The 19,560-nt window shown below is 39.7% G+C and overlaps 3 protein-coding genes across 9 annotated transcripts; 1 reads left to right on the forward strand and 2 right to left on the reverse strand.

Annotated features, from left to right (window-relative positions):
- Positions 1-6,377: 6,377 nt before the first annotated feature.
- On the reverse strand, positions 6,378-7,456 carry LOC115679261 (calmodulin-7-like). Its single transcript, XM_056310019.1, has 2 exons — positions 7,223-7,456; positions 6,378-6,999 (listed from the first exon to the last, which is right to left on the reverse strand). The coding sequence occupies exons 1-2, from the start codon at positions 7,371-7,373 to the stop codon at positions 6,605-6,607; spliced, it is 546 nt and encodes a 181-aa protein (XP_056165994.1). The 5' UTR covers positions 7,374-7,456; the 3' UTR covers positions 6,378-6,604.
- A 1,678-nt stretch (positions 7,457-9,134) lies between these two features.
- On the forward strand, positions 9,135-13,534 carry LOC115679142 (oligoribonuclease). 6 transcript variants are annotated; one of them, XR_008816264.1, is made up of 9 exons: positions 9,135-9,343; positions 10,246-10,380; positions 10,633-10,709; positions 10,997-11,078; positions 11,196-11,251; positions 11,974-12,035; positions 12,965-13,055; positions 13,141-13,303; positions 13,388-13,534. XR_008816264.1 is itself a non-coding variant. In XM_056310124.1 (9 exons), exons 1-8 carry the CDS (start codon positions 9,229-9,231, stop codon positions 13,260-13,262), a joined length of 765 nt encoding a protein of 254 aa, XP_056166099.1. In that variant the 5' UTR covers positions 9,137-9,228; the 3' UTR covers positions 13,263-13,303; positions 13,388-13,534. The 6 variants fall into 6 exon arrangements, 4 of the variants coding, with proteins under 4 accessions (XP_056166101.1, XP_056166099.1, XP_056166098.1 ...); XR_008816263.1 differs by having other exon boundaries at positions 13,424-13,534; XM_056310124.1 differs by having other exon boundaries at positions 9,137-9,343; positions 11,974-12,060.
- Positions 13,535-14,776: 1,242 nt separating this feature from the next.
- On the reverse strand, positions 14,777-19,314 carry LOC115679140 (CBL-interacting serine/threonine-protein kinase 3-like). Of its 2 annotated transcripts, XM_030602725.2 has the most exons (14): positions 19,141-19,314; positions 18,782-18,844; positions 18,406-18,477; positions 18,026-18,133; positions 17,867-17,947; positions 17,544-17,597; positions 17,327-17,452; positions 17,146-17,235; positions 16,371-16,493; positions 16,147-16,257; positions 15,524-15,637; positions 15,351-15,407; positions 15,196-15,270; positions 14,777-15,027 (listed from the first exon to the last, which is right to left on the reverse strand). In XM_030602725.2, the coding sequence occupies exons 1-14, from the start codon at positions 19,312-19,314 to the stop codon at positions 14,953-14,955; spliced, it is 1,323 nt and encodes a 440-aa protein (XP_030458585.1). In that variant the 3' UTR covers positions 14,777-14,952. The 2 variants fall into 2 exon arrangements, 1 of the variants encoding a protein (XP_030458585.1); XR_004005471.2 differs by lacking the exon at positions 14,777-15,027 and having other exon boundaries at positions 15,220-15,270; positions 16,133-16,257.
- Between the last annotated feature and the right edge of the window lie 246 nt (positions 19,315-19,560).

Consider the following 19,560-nt stretch of genomic DNA (forward strand, 5'->3'; position numbering starts at 1 on the left):
GGGGTTTTTGATGGTCAAAAAATGAGTTGTAGGTAAATTTGTCACATGTATACTAGTTTTGGGTTATTAAAGGTCAAAAAATTAGTTTTGGGTAAATTTATCGCAAGTGTATCGATTTAGGGTTTTTCATGATATTAACCATTTTTTTACGCCTTTCCTATTTTCCTATAAGAGAAATTTAAATTTCGATATGCCTGATGAATTTTCAAATTTACGGATCAAATTTATAAAGAGGGAGCGTGAAGCCCAGCTAAGAAAAAACCCTTTGGTTGATTCGGAATTTACTCGAACTCGATTGAGTTAGGAGTTAATTAGACTTAATGGATTGCTTTTTTTTTTCATAGCTCCATTTATATCTTGAATAGGTATTTAATATGGTTTCGTTCGCGCCTTGAATTGCACTTAATAAAGCTCCCCCTCGCACTCGTAAGCTTACCGCATTGTGCCGGCTCCTCGTCCATCCAAAATCCGTGATGCATCTATCGGCAGTAGCATTTTTTAACGGGATCGATAGTTTGTTACTGTAAATTGCAATACCAAACATTACATAAGTCGCACTTTTGTTTCTTTTTTTTTTTTTGGACAGAAAACATTATATCATATTCTCATTCAAGTGAAAGTCTGTGACAATATACGGGCTTCAGAACAAAGCAATTCCAAAAGACAAGTAGGAGGATAAGCAACCCAATTAACTGGTAAACATTTTTTGCGTTGGGCTTTGGCGACCCAATCCGCTACATGATTACTTTCTCTTCGACAATGGGCCAGCTTTAAATTGCTGAATAACTTTGCACGGGCCTAGGCTTCGGTGATCAGTGTATAAGCTTCCCAACTCACTTGATCTGCTCCCTCACTTATCATCTCCACTAGATCAATTCGATCTGTCTCCAATATGATATTCAGTTCACTTTTTGCTTCAAAGTGTTTTAGGGTTTCAAGCACAGCAGCGGCCTCTGCCTGGATCGCCGACGAGACTCTTACCGATCAAGCAAACCCATCTATTAAGATAACTTGGTGGTCTCGGCATACACACGTGATGCCCCCTTCCCCTGTTTCTGCAACAAAAGACCCATCGACGTTAATTTTAATCACCCCGAGGGGAGGAAGGGTCAAAATCGAAGGTAATTCGTTCTGTGGTTGCAGTTTTCCATTCATTTTCTCTAACCATCTACTGAAGTTTTTCTCCGCGGCGATGACTGAGGTGACGATGTGTTGGGTATTTAACTTCTGAGCTCTGAACACCAAGTCGTTCCAAGATTTCCATATCTGCCATAATAATAAAGCAAGGAGCTCAAAGGATATGGAGGTATGTTTAAAATTCAGCATCCATTCCTCTATTCGAGTCACTGAGCAACTATCAACTTTAATGTTTACTGATGGGTTGTTCCATATTTGCTGAGTCCAGGGGCATAGAAGAAAAAGATGCTCGATGGATTATGGATTCTGTTGACATATCAAGCAAGTGGCTTCAGGTATTATCTGTCTTCGAACTAGATTCTCCTCAGTTGCTAGGGCATTTTGGCAAACTTGCCAAAGAAAAAATCTGATTTTGGGTTGTAAGTTTGCCTTTCAAATTCTATTCCATAATTCTCCGGGGGTTTGGTGCGACGTTGATGCTTGATTCTAATTTGGTGTTTCTTTCTGTGCTTTGAGATTGTTGTACGCACTTTTCACTGTGAACTGCCCTGTTTTGGTTGGTGTCCACATCAATTTGTCCTGTGGAAGTTGGGGGTTAATGGGAATGGCTAAAATTTCCTGGGTTGTTACAAAGTCAAACAACTCTCTCACCCTATTTTCATTCCATTTGGCTTCCTCCCTAATCATTAGTTCGGATACCTGAGTTGGATCCTCTCTGTTTGCAGGCTCTCCAATCAAACCTCTAAACAACCACTGATCTTCTCTTATGTTGATTTTCTCACCATTTCCAACCACCCATCGAATCGACTGACTAATGACATTACGGCTAAGTTCTGCCATCCCCAGGAGGGACGTGAGCCTTTTTTCTGCATGTAATAAATCTGTACGAGGATAATACAATCCTTTAAAAAGTCGACTCCAGAAAGAGTATGGATTTTGGATTAGTCTCCATGCATATTGGCCCAACATTGCCTCATTAAATGTAATTAATTCTTGAAAACCTAGGCCACCTTCATCCTTTCTTGCTTTAAGAGTGTCCCAGTTTTCCAATGCAACCCCCTCCTGTTTTCAGAATTTTTCTATCGGAAAGCTGCAATTTTCCTTTCAATAGTTCAACAAATGGATAGGGGAATTTTGAAGATGGACATTGAATATTGTGGTAGAACTTGCACCACTGTTTTAAGGACGATTTCTTTCCAACCTTCCAATTTCTTATTGACTCTATCAAGGGTCCAAGCAAACATTTGTTTTTTTTTAGCAACCCTAGTTGGATGGTATTCCCAAATACTTCCCTGTCTTCTCTATCTCAGGAACTCTCATCTCGCATGTTTGATTTATTCTTAATTCACTTGGGCAGTCTTTGCTAAAAAACATACCCTGCTTGTTCAAATTTATTGCTTATCCGGACGCAAAACAGTATTGATTCAGAACCGCTGCCACATTCTGACACTCAACAATCTTTCCTTCAATGAAGAGTATTAAATCATCTACAAAAAGTAGGTGAGATAAAGTTGGGCAAAACTGGTTTAATTTTGATACTTCCATTTTCCACCACTTTCTTTAGCAAAACAGATAGCACATTAGCCATAATGATAAAGAGGTAGGGAGAAAGGGGGTCGCCTTGTCTTATTCCTCTAGTAGGCTGAAAGAAAGGCAAAGGTTCCCCATTCATTTTTACACTGTATGAGACTGTGGAGACACATTTCATAATCCAGGAGACCCATGTTTCACAGAATCCCATTTTCAACATACTCACTTCTAGAAAATGCCATTCCACCCGGTTATATGCCTTTTTCATGTCTAATTTGAGCACTGCATGAAATTTCTTTTTTCTCTTTCGACTTCGTAACTAATGGAGTACCTCCTGCACTATTAATATATTGTCTTGAATTTGTCGCTCACTAACAAAGGCACTTTGCTCCTTAGCTATCAAATCCAGAAGCCACAGTTTTAATCTATTAGCCATAACTTTTGAAATGATTTTGTAAGCGAAATTGCACAAGCTTATCGGCCAAAACTGATTTAACTTCTCTGGATTAGGAACTTTAGGAACGAGGGTGATAAAGGTTTTATTTAATTCAAGGTTAAGATTTCCTTAATTAAAGAAAAGTCTTACCTCTCTGAATACTTCTTCTTGGATGTCCTTCTAGTGATATTGAAAAAAATTTCTACTTAAGCCATCTGGTCCACTGGCCTTTAAGGTGCCTAGCTGGAAGGTTGCCTCAGTTACCTCCTCAAGAGTAACTTCCTCAATTAAAGCCTGGTTGACCTCCTCACTTATAAAGTATGGAATCTGATCAATTACTGATTTGAAAACTCTAGACCCTGTTGTGGTGGATAGCTCTTTGAAATAATTGACTGTCATGCGTTTCAATTGGTTGGGGTTTCGGCTCCATTCATCATTTTCATTTTTCAGCATTGCTATTTTGTTTCTTTGCCTCCTTTACACTGTAGTTGCATGGAAATACTTCATGTTTTTGTCCCCCCATTTCAGCCAATTAATCCTGGATCTCATTCCCCAATAAACCTCCTCCTGCCTCCGTAGTCTTTCCACCTCCATTTTCAGCCAATTCAATCTTTCTTTATCAAAGTTTAGGTTTTGACTATTTGTAATCTCCCGTATCTCTTTTTTCAGCATTGACATTTGTTTTTCAGCATTTGAATACCTCCTCTTACTCAATTGCACTTAAAATATGTCGTAAATTGAATCGCGATGACAATGAATCTCCCCCGACAATCAAGACGGCAATAAGAGATTTTTTATTGGAATACAATATCCACTATATCAGACATAAACATCTAGAGTTGTGGAAGTACAAAGGAAGGCCCCCGACCTTCAACTTGTTATCATACTTCATTGAATCAAAATTTACTTGGAAGTTCTAAGCCATCGAGTTAAGAGCTAAAAAGATGTATCAATTTCTCTTTCTCTTTTCAAACTTCAAACGCATGACACGAGATTGGTCATTTCACTCACACCTAACGTGTAAGACCTACTCTTCAGTGTATACGATTAGTATAATAGGTGGAATGAGCTCCAATAATTAACTGACGTGGACTTTAGGAAATGAAGTGCATACGTGACCTCAGCTTATCAATGAAAGTCCTTTAAACTTTAACTACTCACTTATTTGGGGGAAACTATTCTATTAGCCCAAAACTTATTATGCAGATGTCAATTCAATCAAATTTTTTTTTAATTTTATCATAAAATTTGCGCGAAATTTCGACGTAATCCTTTCCGGCAATTTTCATGAAATCACTAACACGACGGTGTATCATGAAGAATGGTCAGCGACGGCTGGACTGCCACTTCAACGATTTATGGCGAAAATTTACCGATAAGACTGCATTAGAATTTCATGCAAATTTATGAATAAATTGATCAAATTGAAAAGTTTAAAACTGAATTAGCATCCATACGATAAGTTTAGGACTAGCCGGATAATTTTCCTCATCTATTTCCACCTACAAGGATATACTATATAGGTTGGATAGCTCTAGCTAAAAAAAAGTAAAAACCCTAATTTTTCTGTCTAGGCCAAGGTTTTATATAAAGTTTTTGCACAATTAACTATGTTGTTTATTTTGTTCTCGGATGGTTAGAATTTGGAGCAATATTTTTAGATGAACGAGGTATTGAGTTTTATAATTTATGTTTTATATTGCATGTTTGAACCTTTTTTTCGTTTATAATTGTGCGTGACTACGTGTTCATCTTTTGGATTGCTGCTTTTGGCGGATAGGAATTTCTGTTTTTCATCTTTTACATTGAATCGTTTTATTGCTCATGTTATTTTGCCATAAAGAATGAAACCAGAAAAACAGATCGTCGGGTAAATCCTGAAACCGGACCGAAAAAAATAGGGTAAATTCCAGAATCGGTTGCAAGGAAAACATAGTAAGTTAAAGGTTTCACAAATTGAGAGCCAATTCTAGCAACGTAGGTTCCAGGTTTCAGTTCTGAAATCTGCCTACCTCGGAACCGATAACCCCTAATCTCTCTCTTCCTTTCCCTATCACGATTTCGGAATCTCCATTTTACCCCTTTTCTTTCTCTCCTCGGAACACGAAGACACAAGTCTTCTTTGCTTGTGAAAATAAATAAAGGCAAAGAATATTGCAAAAAAAACACACGTAGCTGTCGATCCGATGTCATTTCCTTGATAGATTCGATGTCCGTCGCTCTCGCTCGTGAAATATCTCCCCAACACGGCACCCGAAGAAAAATCGTATAAAATAAGAAGATTAAAAAGAAGAAGACGAAGAAGAAAATCCAGCCCATCTCGAAAGGGCCAAACCCGGGCCCGCCCGCCAAAGCCCGATTACCCGACAGAGATCCGCAAAACGACGTGCCGTTCAACGAAATGGCGCCAAAAATCAGAGCCGTCTTCCACGGTCGTTACGGTGCAAAGAAGTTGCGTACTTACTGTCAGTCGTAGATGCCGTCGGTATGACCGACGAGCTTCGAACGTGGAGTTTCTCTTCCTGTCCGACAGGACAAAGCCACGTCACACGTGTAGTCGAAGTACCGAAATCGGACGTATAGAATGGAAGAAGGAAACTGACTAATCTAGGGCTAGGGGGTTAAAGAGGCCGCCAATCGCGGTCTCGGATCCCACTCATCGCGAACTCTTGAAAACCCGGTGCGCCGATGGATTGGACAAGTCTCATGTCCCGTGCACCAAAAAACGAACGATGTTTGTGATGGCAAATTCGAAGATAAAGCTCCGGCAAATTTTCAACGTGGATGACTAGTGAAAGTTGACCGTTAGACTTTTTCAGTCAGGTGACCCACGAGATAGTACTGATTTAAATGATTGGACGAACTATATGTAATCTACTGGTGAAAGAACGTTTTTACCACCTTTCAAACTTAGTACTCCGTAGTAAATTTACAAGTGTTTTAATAGTCCCTTCCAATAAGGTAATGATTTTACCACACTCATATTGAATATAATTGATTTCCCAGTATTTTGGAATTTACAAGTAAGCACGTGAGTTATTTTGCAAGTTACCATTTAAAAAAGACACAATTTTAACGTCCTAAAATTTTGTGATAGATGACCAGATGTTGTAAAGGTTCATAATTGACCTGTCAAGCAATGAGTAAAATAATATCAAAATAGTGATTTTATCAGCCAGACACATGGTGATAGATCACAATGTGCTTTTAGATTTTACGAGTAGGATACATCAATATATAAATTAGTTCACGATTTATTAACGGTATAATAACTTTACCACGCCCACATGTAACAATAAATTACGAAAAAACATTGTAAATTTACAAGGGGGTAGAAATAAAGTAGTAACCCACCCCGGAAGTAACAGTACTACTGTACTCAAATCTAAGCAAATGTGAATGATACATGCAGAGGAAGACTGGAAACAAGGAATAGAACTGCGCCCACGCAGAAGGCAGTAGTAACACCGGCTGATGAAGTGAGGACTGCTCCGTTTTAACTCACTCATGTGCGACGAGAGATGGGTTGTCGCCGCTCGGCCAGTCGGTCATCATGAATCCGAGGAATTCCTCGTGGTTGATCTTGCCGTCACCGTCCATGTCGGCCGCGCGGATTAGTTCATCGGCTTCCTCGTCGGTCAGTTTCCCCCAGAGAGTCGTCAGGACCCGGCGGAGCTCATCCACGGATATGAAACCATCCCGGTTCAGGTCAGAGCCCCGGAAAGCTTCCTTGAGCTCCTCCATCCTTCGAGCCACGAACTTGAGGAAGTCCTGGAAATCGACGGCGCCGTCCCGATCGGAGTTGAACTGGTTTAAAATATCCTGGAGCTCCGCCTCGGTAGGGACCTGTCCAAACGCCTTCATTACAGTCCCTAGGTCCTTGGCAGTGATGTAACCTGTAAAACGGGTAGAAATTATTGTTGATTGGTCACCACTCGCGACCATACCCATTGATCACCTATGCAGTTAAAAATGAAAAATCGAACAGTGGATAATGAAGAAATTTCTCCGAAACAGCGAGAGCGATTCTCGCAACGAAGACAGTGTGACTTAAGAACGAAAGTTGTTGGAGACCTCTTCGTAAAATGAAGAGAACAAAAAAGCAGTACAGGGAGAGACCATCGCCGTCCTCGTCGAAGAGGCCGAAAGCCCGCCGGAACTCAGAGATCTGATCATCGGTGAACCGATCCGCCATGTTTACCGGTACGAAGTGGACGACAAACGGGCAAAGCTGGGTAGAGAGAGGCCGCACGATCACGCAACTGTGCATGTTGGTTTTTCAGTGACCAGAGGAGAGTGGACATAATAAAGAGTGCTCCGTGGTTGCTGAGTTCTGATGCCTTCTCTCTAGCTTTCTCTCTCTCTCTCGGCCGGCCTTTGGGTTTTTTTGTCCGACTCAAGAAGTGTGAAACCTCTCTTCTCGTCGACATTGCCTAGGATTTCTGTTATTCTCTCCTGTCCTCTCTCGACCCCTTGTCGCGTATCGCCCTTCGCCATTTCCGGCCACTTTCCCCCTCTCAGGATCATCACCTTCGTTCCCCCTTCCAGCATGTATGCGAGTCAGGGTACAGTCACTCGCGCCTGGCGTCGAAAAGCTCGATTCGTGAAAGCGACCACTTGACGAATCGAAAGGCAAATCAACAGAACAGAACCACGACGAAGAAGGAAGAGAGAACTCAGCCTGTCTTTGCTCATCCGGCTTCGTAGTTTTCATGTTCTTGTTCCCACGTCCAACGGTGCAACGGATTCTGCTGGTGGATTGTCGAAATGAATATACAAAGATTCGATCTTTGATGTCCTCGTCGTGATGGATAAAGTACAGTTTCAGGCTTTCAGCACTGATAAGTTCGGGCGATTTTGCAGTTTGGTACTCCGATTTGTATTTTTTTTTCAACTAAGTTCTTTAAACTTTCTTGATTTTTTGAATTCGACCCTTTGCGTTTTATTTCGTACAGCTAAGTCCTCTAGCTTTTTCGACTCGGGCATTTAAATCCTTCGATCAATTGCTCTCGCTAAAATGTCGGATTAATTAGTGACACGACATTATCATTGTGGCAGAAGATATGATACGGTGCTAAGATGGCACCAAATGAGCGCCAAATTAGCGAAAAACAAGTCGGTAAAAAATTGAAAAAGGAAACCTTCATCGCTCTAACGGGTAAATGAAGCACTTAATTGCACAATTCAAGTATGTTAAGGGGACTTGAATGAACAAAATGAAACTAAGAGGATCAAATCACGCAAATCGAGATTGATGGAGGACTTGATTGCATAAAAATAAAATAAAACTTAGAGAACCAAGTCTCGCGCGTGCTTAAACTTATAGGATTGAAATTATATATATTCGTTGCGGTGCAAGCAACTTGTATAGAACATTAAAGAGTACAATCACACCATGTAACGGTGATACATGTGGTGCAACAAGTCAAACAAAATTGAAGTGTCAATCAGGACGAGATACATATTGCATGAGCGGGGTGATTGATTGATCACACAATGTCAATCATGTAACCGACACATAAAATATATTCCCGACATGAAAGTAGTAATCTAATTAGGAAAGCCTGAATAAACACTGTCTAGACTTATTATATATGATGGCCTAAAAAGAAAAAAAAATTACGATTTGAAAATTGTGAGAAATTATACATAATTTTACTTATTAATATTCGTACATTTTGAAAGGTTTTGGATTTAGCATTTAGTCACTTGTATAAAATGTTGGATCAAGTCTAACTAATACCGATGGTGATTAGAGCGATTTCAATGATACCGTCAAGAAAACTTTCCTTACTTTTATGCGACAACAATATGAATAATGCTAACTAATGCCGATTAATAAAATTGGGATACTATTGATGTGTCAAATCGTGACCGATCCTTTAATAAATAAGTGGGACCCGCAAGTCTTGGATTTTTCTAACAGCGCAATACCTTCCTAAGCAAGGCAAAACACAAAAATGATTAAATTAATAAATAAAAAAATAGGAAAAAGTAAAATGTAGCACCCTCAGGCGGGCAAAACCCGGGCCCACACAGAGAGAATCGCAAAGACCCGATTTCGCGAAACGGCAGGCCGCTTTCGAAATTGCGCCGGCCACAGAGGGAGCCCCCGAGTCGCGCAAATGGCGGGCCTCACGAACGCCTTCGCCGTGCTGGGGCTGGACGCCGGCGACGACCGCCTCGACGACGGTTCCCCCGCCGCTCCGACCGCCGCGCGCGAGAAGAACGGCAGTTCAGGTGAACGTCACGCTCCCTCTCCTTGCCTGATCGCAGGTAACAGGAGCTCCCGATCGCTACCGCCTGGTCCGCCTCCTACTGCCTGCTGCAGTGGAGTCGCGTAGGGTTCCTGAGTGTTCCGAGCTCGACGAAGTCGCTGGGTGTCGGCGCCTAGGGCTTGGCGACTGCCGTCGTTGGTCGTCGACTAGCTGCTCTAGATGCGACGGGACTGTTTGTTTAGCAGATTCAGCTTAAAAAACAATGAAGTTTCACAAAGTTAACTTTTTGATGGCGACAAGTGAGAATTCGGATACAAAATTAACACTTTACATGAAGCGGTCGGTGAGTTTTGATGATCACTAGGATTTAGCCATGATCGAACTTCGGCAGAACACCCTTGTTCTTAACAAGGTATCGGAAGTGGCATGAACTTCAGTAGATTCTTGTCCCACGATGCATAATGCATTTTTTTTTTTTTTTAATTTACAACCTTTTTGTCTGCCGATAAAACTGGCAAGAGGTTCCTACAAATGGCATGAGACTCAAGTGAGTCAGTTCTAGGTGATGTGTTAATTATCACTAGATGTTTGCTAAGTTGTAATTGTTCCTACGGGATTGTTGGAGATTGGTGTCCTCACAATGTCGACTGCTGAGGGGTCTGTGTGTGTAAGTGGGGTTTCGGATGCATGTACAGTAGCTGAAGGCAGTAAGAGGAGCGAGACGACTATTAAAGTCGAACAAGAGATTGCGGATAGTGCTATCTTTTAATTGTCGTGATATGCAGATGAGGCAGTTTCAGAAACTTAGCACTTGCTTATACGTTTTTACACTATGTATGTATCAATTTCCACTATTATCTAAATCGAAATCGAAGATACTAATTTGAAGTGGTTTTTCGAATGATATGTAACTCTTATATTCAGCTAAGAAGAATAAAAAGGCTAACGGTTCTGGTAATGGTGTGCCAATGAAGAACGACAAACCAGACGAGGGAAGTTCAGTGGTGCCTTCGACTGAGTACAGGATGCCTCTTGTGTGGATCGACTTGGAAATGACTGGTAAGTTATGGTATAGTCAATAGTATTAATAGCAAAAATCGGTTCTGCCTCTGCTGCATTACCATTTGCTTAAGTCAAGACACGTGTAACCAGAGTTGCTCTTGTTCTTCTCTAGCTTTGGACATTTGTGGTGATTATATGTTGCTAATTGTATTTATTGACACAACACACTGGCTATTCGAAGAGCATGCTGAAGTTACTAGACGTTTGTTACTTCTTCCCTCTCACCCCTTTAGTTCTTCTGCTATGCAGGTTTAGATGTCGAAGTTGATAGGATTCTAGAAATTGCTTGTATAATAACGGATGGAAGTTTGAACAAATCTATTGAGGTACTTTGTTTCCCTCAAGTGGGTTTTTAAGGCTGGTGTGGCTTTCAAAGATACTACTCGCAGTCCATTTTGACTTTCTTGCCGAGTTGCTTATCATCATTAGCATCACATTTGTCATCCATGTTGGTATTAGAGCCAGAGAGCAAATGATGTTTACTATATGCTTTTTAATCTCGACCTGCCAGACAGGAGATTCTTCTCAAATCCTTCTTTCTGACTGCTTGCATTAGTCTGATATCTATCTCTCTTAGGTGCTTCTTTTATTCTAAACATTTCTCTCTTGTTAGGGTCCTGATCTAGTTATCCATCAAAGTAAAGAATGCCTGGATAGAATGGGAGAATGGTGTCGAGATCATCACGCAGCTAGTGGTGAGCACTTAAAAGACTGGCTTCTTTCATTGGATTTTTTTTCAGGTTCTGAAGGGAGCTGTCTGTTTTTGAGAAGTGTTGGGTTAAACCAGACTAACAAAATTAAACTTTATGCAGGGTTGACAAAAAGGGTCCTTGATAGTACGATAACAGAGAGAGAAGCTGAAATGCAGGTTAGGAAGATATACTCAAATTTATACGCGATGCAAACATAGGAAAAATCTTGGATTGTTTGCTTCAGTATGTTCAGATCAAACTAGTGCACTCATTACAAAATAGGTGCAAACACTTCGATTCTTCACCTTATGAACCCCATAGGAAAAATCTTGTCATTCTCGAATGTTGAAGCTTAACTTCAAAATTTTAGGCTTATCAGGTGTCATTAATGTGAAATATAGCAGATTTACTGAGCTTTTTGCTCCTTATATTTGACTTTGTAATGAGAAAGAAGACCGGAGGGCATATGTCATAGAAAATCATCCAACCAACATGAAAGTGTCACACTGGTGATATTGAAGGCTGCATCCTTAGTTATAAACAGAGTTCTATCTTTAGTTTACAACTCCATGCATAAACAGGGGAAGCATGAATTCTTGTGTTGCCAACAAATGTTTTTTGGTGGTATAACTTTATTCGTCTCGAGGACATTGTGATACAAATGGCTTATGGGTGGATAACTTTGCAAGTGTGAGGACATAAATATGGTCCGGCCATTTCCTTACCAAAAAAAAAAATATGGTCCGGCCATCTATAACAGTCAAGATTATGGCTCCCTGATTTTTTTTTTTTAATTTTGAATTGCGAGTCATATGTGATTGATGGCAGAACTATGCTTTTCCCCCTTCTTTATTATATGGATAGGTGCATATTAATATCATGATTTCTGATGGTGCAGGTTAAAGAATTTGTGAAGAAAAATGTGGGAAGTTATACACCCCATTTAGCTGGGAATTCTGTGTATGTTGATCTTATCTTTTTAAAGGTATAGTTATGATACGTGTATTGGCTGGAGTAGTATGTCAAGAGGCCATTGATTTCTTGCATTATGTATAAATTACTGCATAAGAACGTATGGTATAGATAGTGCTTTTCTTTGTATAACATCGGGTACTTTTTGCTGTACTTTTTTCTTTTAAGTTTCGGCATGATAATTCTGTTGTTTAAGTGCTCATCAATATTTATTGGATGCCAGTAATTAGAAATCTGAGTGACATGCACATGCTCAAGGCTGTTGCAAAGTTTTTTCAAGATACACGTTAACCTTTTAGTTGTTGACCCTTGATCTCTGGTCATTGGGCTCATTTTAAAACTTATTGTAGTAGGTGAAGAGAAAACTTGTCTTGTAAATTATTAGTCAGTTTGAAATTCTGAGTCACAACTAAATTTGGGGAGAGAGTTCTACCCAATTCCATATGACAAACCAATCATAGTAAAAAAATGCATCTGAGTGACATTTATGGATATTTAGATTCAGTGGGGACATCCTCTACAGAGGAATTTGTTCTTACGTATGAAACTTTTTTGACCCTAACAAAAGTGGGTTCCCCTCTAATTAACTACATTAACTTCTCAAAGGATGTGTAATAGACCATGATCATGAGCAGCACCACACGAATGACGTCTAGAATCCTCACCTCTTTTGCTGTATCCCGTCATTACCTAGTCAAGGTCTCCTTCTGCCAGTTTCATACTAATCCAGAATGACTTGGCATGTAAAATATTTCGTTCTTTTAAGTGTCGCCAATCTTGGAAAGAGGTCTAGTTTAATCTTGCTGTTGGGCTTGTTTTCTTGTTGGTTTGTTCTCAATGCATTCTTTACCTGTTGAATATCATCATCTTAAGCTCCTGTTCTTATTCTCTGAAACATCTAGTTGTTTTGTCTGCAGAAGTACATGCCTGATTTGGCTAGTCTTTTTCCCCATGTACTCGTTGATGTCAGTAGTGTCAAGGCTCTGTGTATCCGATGGTATCCTAGAGGTAATTTTGTGTGGTTCCTCTACATTTTTTAAATGCATCTTGTGGCTTGTTCACAACTTAAAAGTGAATTTGATACTTCATACAGACCTCAAGAAAGCCCCTTCGAAAGAAAACAGACACAGAGCAATGGATGACATCAGGGAAAGCATCTCGGAGCTGAAATACTACAAGGAAAATTTATTTAAGGCATCCAGGTCCAGAAAATGACGTAAATGATGTCTGCACCATGCAGAGTGCTTCATCTAGAGGTGTGATTTCTAAGTACCTCCCGGATGACTTTTATAATTGAATAGCATGTCCTCTTTGTGATTGGCGCAACTGTCTTTCTTCAGGGGTTTTTCATATCAATGTTTTACATGCAATATCAGGTATGATCCAGTCATTTGCCATGTAAGCCGATGTACTATAGATCTTGCCAACATTCCAGCGTCAATTATGTATAATGCAATTATTTATATTGGTGATTATTGGTCTGACAATGGGTGGATGAAGAAGGTTTCACATCCATACTCATGGCTGGCGTGTCAAACATCTTGGAGTTGAGCATCATCACATTGTAAGGAACAGAATACGATTTTACTGAAAATTTATCTACAGAGAACTCTGCACCCTTGATCGAGCGATACTTCAAAATAGCAGTAACGTCTTTAGACATTTCATGTTTTTCAATTTAATACAATCTTCCCGTTAAGGACAGTGAATTTGGATTCTTTCAGTTGCTAGATAAGAATGAGGAGTTCCATATCATCTCTAAAAAGACCATAGGCCCAACTTATGATTGATATTGAGTGGAGAGACTGGATAATTCTCGTTAGTCATACAAACAATACTTTTGTAATTGGTATTTTGGCGTGAAAATCTGAATAGTTTTGAGCTGAAATCACAAATTTGTTTGAAATGATTGGTAACTTTTCAATTATGTTAGTGATTTTCATTATTCCTTTAGTAAATTTCTAAATGCGTTGGTTAATCCCGGATTGTTATAGTCGTCCCTCATCGACCCGATCGATTTTTTGATAGTAAATTCATCGGATATTTGGTTATGATAAGTCCAAAACTGCTCTAAGTGGAATCGAACCAATGCCTGGACAATGCGGCAGTATCAATACCAGAATTACTGGAGAATTTCTGGCGATTTACTTGGGACAAAGTTGAGGTATACTTAAGCTAAAAGAAAATTTCAATAGAAGAGCTTGACGAGGGGAAGGAGACTTACATGTTCGAAGCGGACACCTCCTCATTGCCCGACAAGGATTCTATTCATTCTTTCGCTAACTCGCTAGGCCAGCGAGGGCGGCTTGGCCATTGTCGAGGCCTGGCGATGACCGCTAGAGAGAAAAAGGGAAAAGGAAAAAAAAGAAAAGAAGAGAAAAAAAGAATTACAAAAATTATCCATGTCAGCGTTGCTGTTCTACATAGGACCGTTGGCGCTGATTAGATCGTCACGTGAGCGATTTATGGTCAAAATTGGTTGGAATTATTAAAAGATTTAAAACTAAATTGGCAAATCATCAAAAGTTTTCTGACTAAATTGGCACAATTGAAAAGTTTATAACTGAATTGACCGTCGTATAATAAGTTCAGGATTTTTTGGACAATTTTCCTATTGAAAGGGGACGCCTCCTCATTGCTTAACAAGGATTCTATACATTCTTTGGCTAACTCGCCGTGGACTACTCAAACAATAAGACAGGCTTCGAACGAAAAAAAAGACGAGGACACCGAAGAAATTGTGACACCGTTTCTTAATCATGCAACATGATTACAATGATACGGCTGAAGTTTAGTTTTGTCTGATGATGCAATCCAAGAACGAAGATACAAAGCAAAAGCATGACAGTTGGGAAGGTGACAAGATGAAGTTAATCTCAAAAATTGTATACTCCGCCGAGCTTCTCTACTTCGTTTCTTGCATATCTTCCTCAGTTTTCCAAACAATGCCCTCGAGGCAGTTCGTAAGGCTCTTGTAGAACTGCAGGAAGTAAAGGAAAATCATGAGGTTCATAGCAAAATCTCAAATGAGACCAGATTTCCAGCATCCCTCTTCAGCTATTGATATAGCATGCTATTTGCAGGAGCCATGCACAAAGAAGCATCAAAATAGCATTATGAGTGACCAAGAAAAATATGAGTGGAGAACCTTATGGAACTCCAAGGTGTCTCCTTTTGCCTTTCGCACTTCAACCATATGAAGCGACGGTGCGACTTGGAAGATCTGAAAGCCATGTAGATATTGGAAGTTATGATAAGATATCAGCTCCATGTGTACCAAAATTGTAGTTCAGACGACGATACCTCCGTTGCAACGTTTAAGTTCCCCTTCCTCCCAGCTTTTGAATTTTCGAGCCGCATCTGAGGGACACAAGCAGAAAGTAGATCAAAATTCATCCAACTACTTCTAGTTTTTACTTGAACCACTCTATTATTGGGTATGCAGCATTATCAAATAAATCAGTAGCATCATGAACCTTGTAATTCTTCTTGTGAACACCGAAACCAAGGGGCTTTGCAGCTTCTTCAATCTTGTTTATGATCTCATTCGCAGCGCATTTGGATGTGAACCTTGTTTCTCTTGTAAATCCCTATAGCCATTGAGATCATAGACATTCTTTAAAATAGAAAATGATGAGGTAAAAAAAAAAAGAGACTACAAATTCCACATTGAGCTAAGTTACTGTGGAAAACAATACGTCTGATCCAGCTCAATCATGAACAACGATCCAGTCTGCTATTTTTTATATTCCTTACTCTACCTTTCCCCATCAGGCATCGAGTACAAAATAGGATGGTGTAATTCTTCCTCTCTACTACAGAGTTTTCAATGGCAAAAGGAACTCAAGTTTCAGATGGAACTGGACTTTGTGCAACTTCATTTTTTGTTTAACAAATGTGTATTTTTGAAGCACACAGAGGATTGATGATTTCATCATTTTTATATACATTATGCACTCTGTCTTCCATCAATTTCTTCTCAGAACATGGTGGAGAAGCATAACAAATCATATCATGGAAATTGCTTATCTGCGGACCACTTTCATCTAGTTGACACAGATTGGAAAGGTAGAAAAGAAACAAACCTCGTCTCACACACCTGTTCCCCATCAAATAAATTCCCAAGGTTTAGCCCTTTAGACATCGAAATCAAATCAAATGCATTCATGGGGGTTGGCGGTTCCTCCTTCTTCTCGGTCACATGGTGTGCCTGTATTGACAGATGCACTCCTCATCAGGCCACTAATCGAAAATGCCACAGGCACTTTGTCTAGATTATGTGTCCAACTCATAACATTTCAAAATTCCTGGAGGTCCACTCACCTCTGAATCCATAAAAACAGCTTCAACATCATCCAAGCTCGTGTCTTCTTTCTCGTAAAAAACGGCGGGCTTGTAATCCTTCTTGAACCATTCATCCTCCAAAATTTCAGGAAAGATAATACGCTGCAGTCAGAAAATAACATCTTTAAAAATGGTAACCAATCCAGCAATTTAAAGTGGAGCTGGAGCTACAGCAGATTCCATAGAATTGCTGATAGAGGTAGACTACACAAAGGAAGCGAAGCATTTGGAGCTGAAGATGAGTTTTGACACTTTTTTAGAGCCTTGGTGATAAATGAAGCTAAATGGCTTTAGCCAGTTTCAACACAGTCAGAGTTCTAAGGTGTCAACTAGTGCTATGTCGAACCAGTCCAAAGGGTATGGCTTGTAAAATGTAACAGAGGCAGGTATAGTCAATCTAACCTGCCTTATAGAGTTCCTCGAAAATGTTCTGTTTGCTGAGCATATTATAAAAAAATGTGATCTTTATGTCTCAATTTTCACCAAGTAATTAACCTGCCCTAGTTCTATAAATTGACCATACAATGGTGGCAACTGGCAAGTATGATACGATGGTCCTTTAATATCTACCATCAGGTATCCCCAAATCCTGAAAGATGATGGATGAGATTGTCATCACTCGTCTGAAAACTCAAACAAAGCTCATGCTTTGAGCACCATTTCAGAAATTCCTATATGCTTCATGAGATGCATACAAGCCTATCCCCTAACGGATGAATCAAACAATGAAAAGTCCAAAAGCATCGTCACTCACGGTCACGGGATTCGGGTCCAATAGACGAGTTATCAACTTCATGGCACCAAAAGAGAGCCAGGGGGGACAAGTAAACTCTGCAGCCAAAATCTGCAGAAAAGGGTAGCAATAGTGAGACAGTAAAGAAAGCTGGATTCATGGAGAGTAAAACTGTTAATTGTAAATAGAGCACAATGCTCACTTTTTTGTACAGATTCAGAATATTAGCATCATCAAAGGGCAAGTAACCTGCAAGCAATACAAAGAGTATTACTCCACATGACCACAAGTCTGCAGTTGCCCCATCATAGCCTCTATCATTTAGGACCTAAACAGCAAGATGGTAGATTACTACAAGCCTATTAATCAAAGTTTATCGATAATATAATACATCACAGGAAAGAAGTGAAGGTGAAGACCTCGGGAGCAACATAGTTTGGAGTTCCACAAGCCGTGTGAAAAAGTCCATCATCCTGTCAAGGCAAATGAATCTCAGATTGAAAGTTCTTCTAGGAGACATAAAGTGATGTCCCTAACATTGGTTATGTTCAGGAAGGGGAGAGAAAAACAAACTAAACTTCAGGAAAGCTAGAGCGCTCTTGGAATTGCTTTATCGTGCATAAAGAAAGGAGCAATATAACTATACCACAGGGTCTTCAAGTACAAGACCTCAGGTTACACTGATAAGACCACATAGATCATAAAAGAATGGAATTCTCAAAATTTAAGAGGTCAATATTACCCTGACTTCTTGTGACAATGCACTCAGTCCAAAATCAGAAACTTTAAGATTTCCACAACCATCCAGCAGCAAATTTTCTGGCTGCAATGAGAAAAATCAGCACAAGTAACATCATTAAGGTCTTTTATAACAAATTTCTGAGAAGACCAGAGGAGGCACCTTTAAGTCTCGGTGATAAACACCACGGCTATGACAATAGTCAACAGCATTAATTAGTTGCTGGAAGTACTTTCGTGCTTTATCCTCACTCATCCTTCCATGTTTGACCTTTATTGAAAGAAGAAAAGATAGTAAAGAAAACAGCAATGCAGGGCAGAAAAACAATCAAATTAAGATGCCCTTAGTTTGTGTGCCTCATTCAATTAACATCCTATGCATAGAAGAATGCTTCTGCATAGCCACAATGTCGAGCATAAGAGATTAGTATAGTTAGCATGGAGGTTTGTGGAAATTGACAGAGTCGTGAACCAAAAACCAATTAATTATAAACATAGATCATTAAAACATAAAAATCACACACGGAAAGCAGGACAACTTACAATTTTGTCAAAAAGCTCTCCCCCAGTCGCAAATTCTAAAATGATGTATATCTTTGTCCTGCTACCCATTACCTGCATTAGCAATTAAAAGAAAAGGAGTCTCTGAAGATCAAATTGGTTTGGATCAAACCAATCATTTGCTTTCGGATCATTTTCTAGTTTCTATTATGATGTAATCAAATGCCTTAGTCCTCCGGTGAATGCCCATCTACAGTCATTCCCCCCTTCTCTCTCTATTACCTTTCAACCTCAATCCAGGGGTTCGAGGTAAATCTCAAAGCCATATTCCAACTTAAATGACACAAACCACCCCACCCATCGCTTCCCTAGACCACAGTATGAACTCGCGGGCATGCAGAGAGAGAGAGAGAGAGACCTCATATAAGCGGACAACATTTGGATGCTTTATTAGCTTCATTGTTGCTATCTCCCTTTTTATCTGGAAACATAAGTATAAAGAATCAGAGAAAAACTGTCCAAAGACGAATTCAGATAAGCATTTCTGCTGAAAAAGCCAGGTGAAATAATTGAGTCACTTTTTTTTAGAAAAATGTCATCGTGTGAAAGTAAGGATTAGGAAGTCTACGGATATAGCAGCGCCATTGACCTTCCAAAGAATATTTTGAGATGGATAATGATTTACAGGGATGCAGAAGGGCATCAACAAAAGAGCTTAGAAGAGCAAATGCTTTTGAAAAAAGGAACTGTAAAATAAAGAGAACCATCAGAAATGACCTGCTCTGCCATTTTGTGTTTGAGGACCATCTCTTTGTCGAGGATCTTGACAGCCACAGCTTCCCCTGTCTCAGAATTCCGGGCGAACTTCACTTTTGCAAATGTTCCCTCGCCAATCGTCCTTCCCACTTCGTATTTACCGATCCGACGCTTGATTTTAGATGCATTCATCATTGATTTTTCTTACAGAGAGTGGTAGTTCCACTACTCTTATTCACCGTGCAAGCAGTGAAGTTTTTATCCGAAGAATTGCTGATTGTAAGACTAACCTTATCTGAACAAGTAGAATGGAGGTAAAATAAGACTTGATTACCCTAAAAATCAGATGGCATGATACTCAAATCCCACTTGATGACGATGATCATAAATGGGTAATCAGGGTGAGATAAACAATCACCAATTGTTGTCGAAGCTATGATA

Source organism: Syzygium oleosum, unplaced genomic scaffold, assembly GCF_021117445.2.
Source record: "Syzygium oleosum isolate NSW1041296 unplaced genomic scaffold, Sole_v2.1 Sole_v2.03, whole genome shotgun sequence".
NCBI classification, from domain to species: Eukaryota; Viridiplantae; Streptophyta; class Magnoliopsida; order Myrtales; family Myrtaceae; genus Syzygium; species Syzygium oleosum.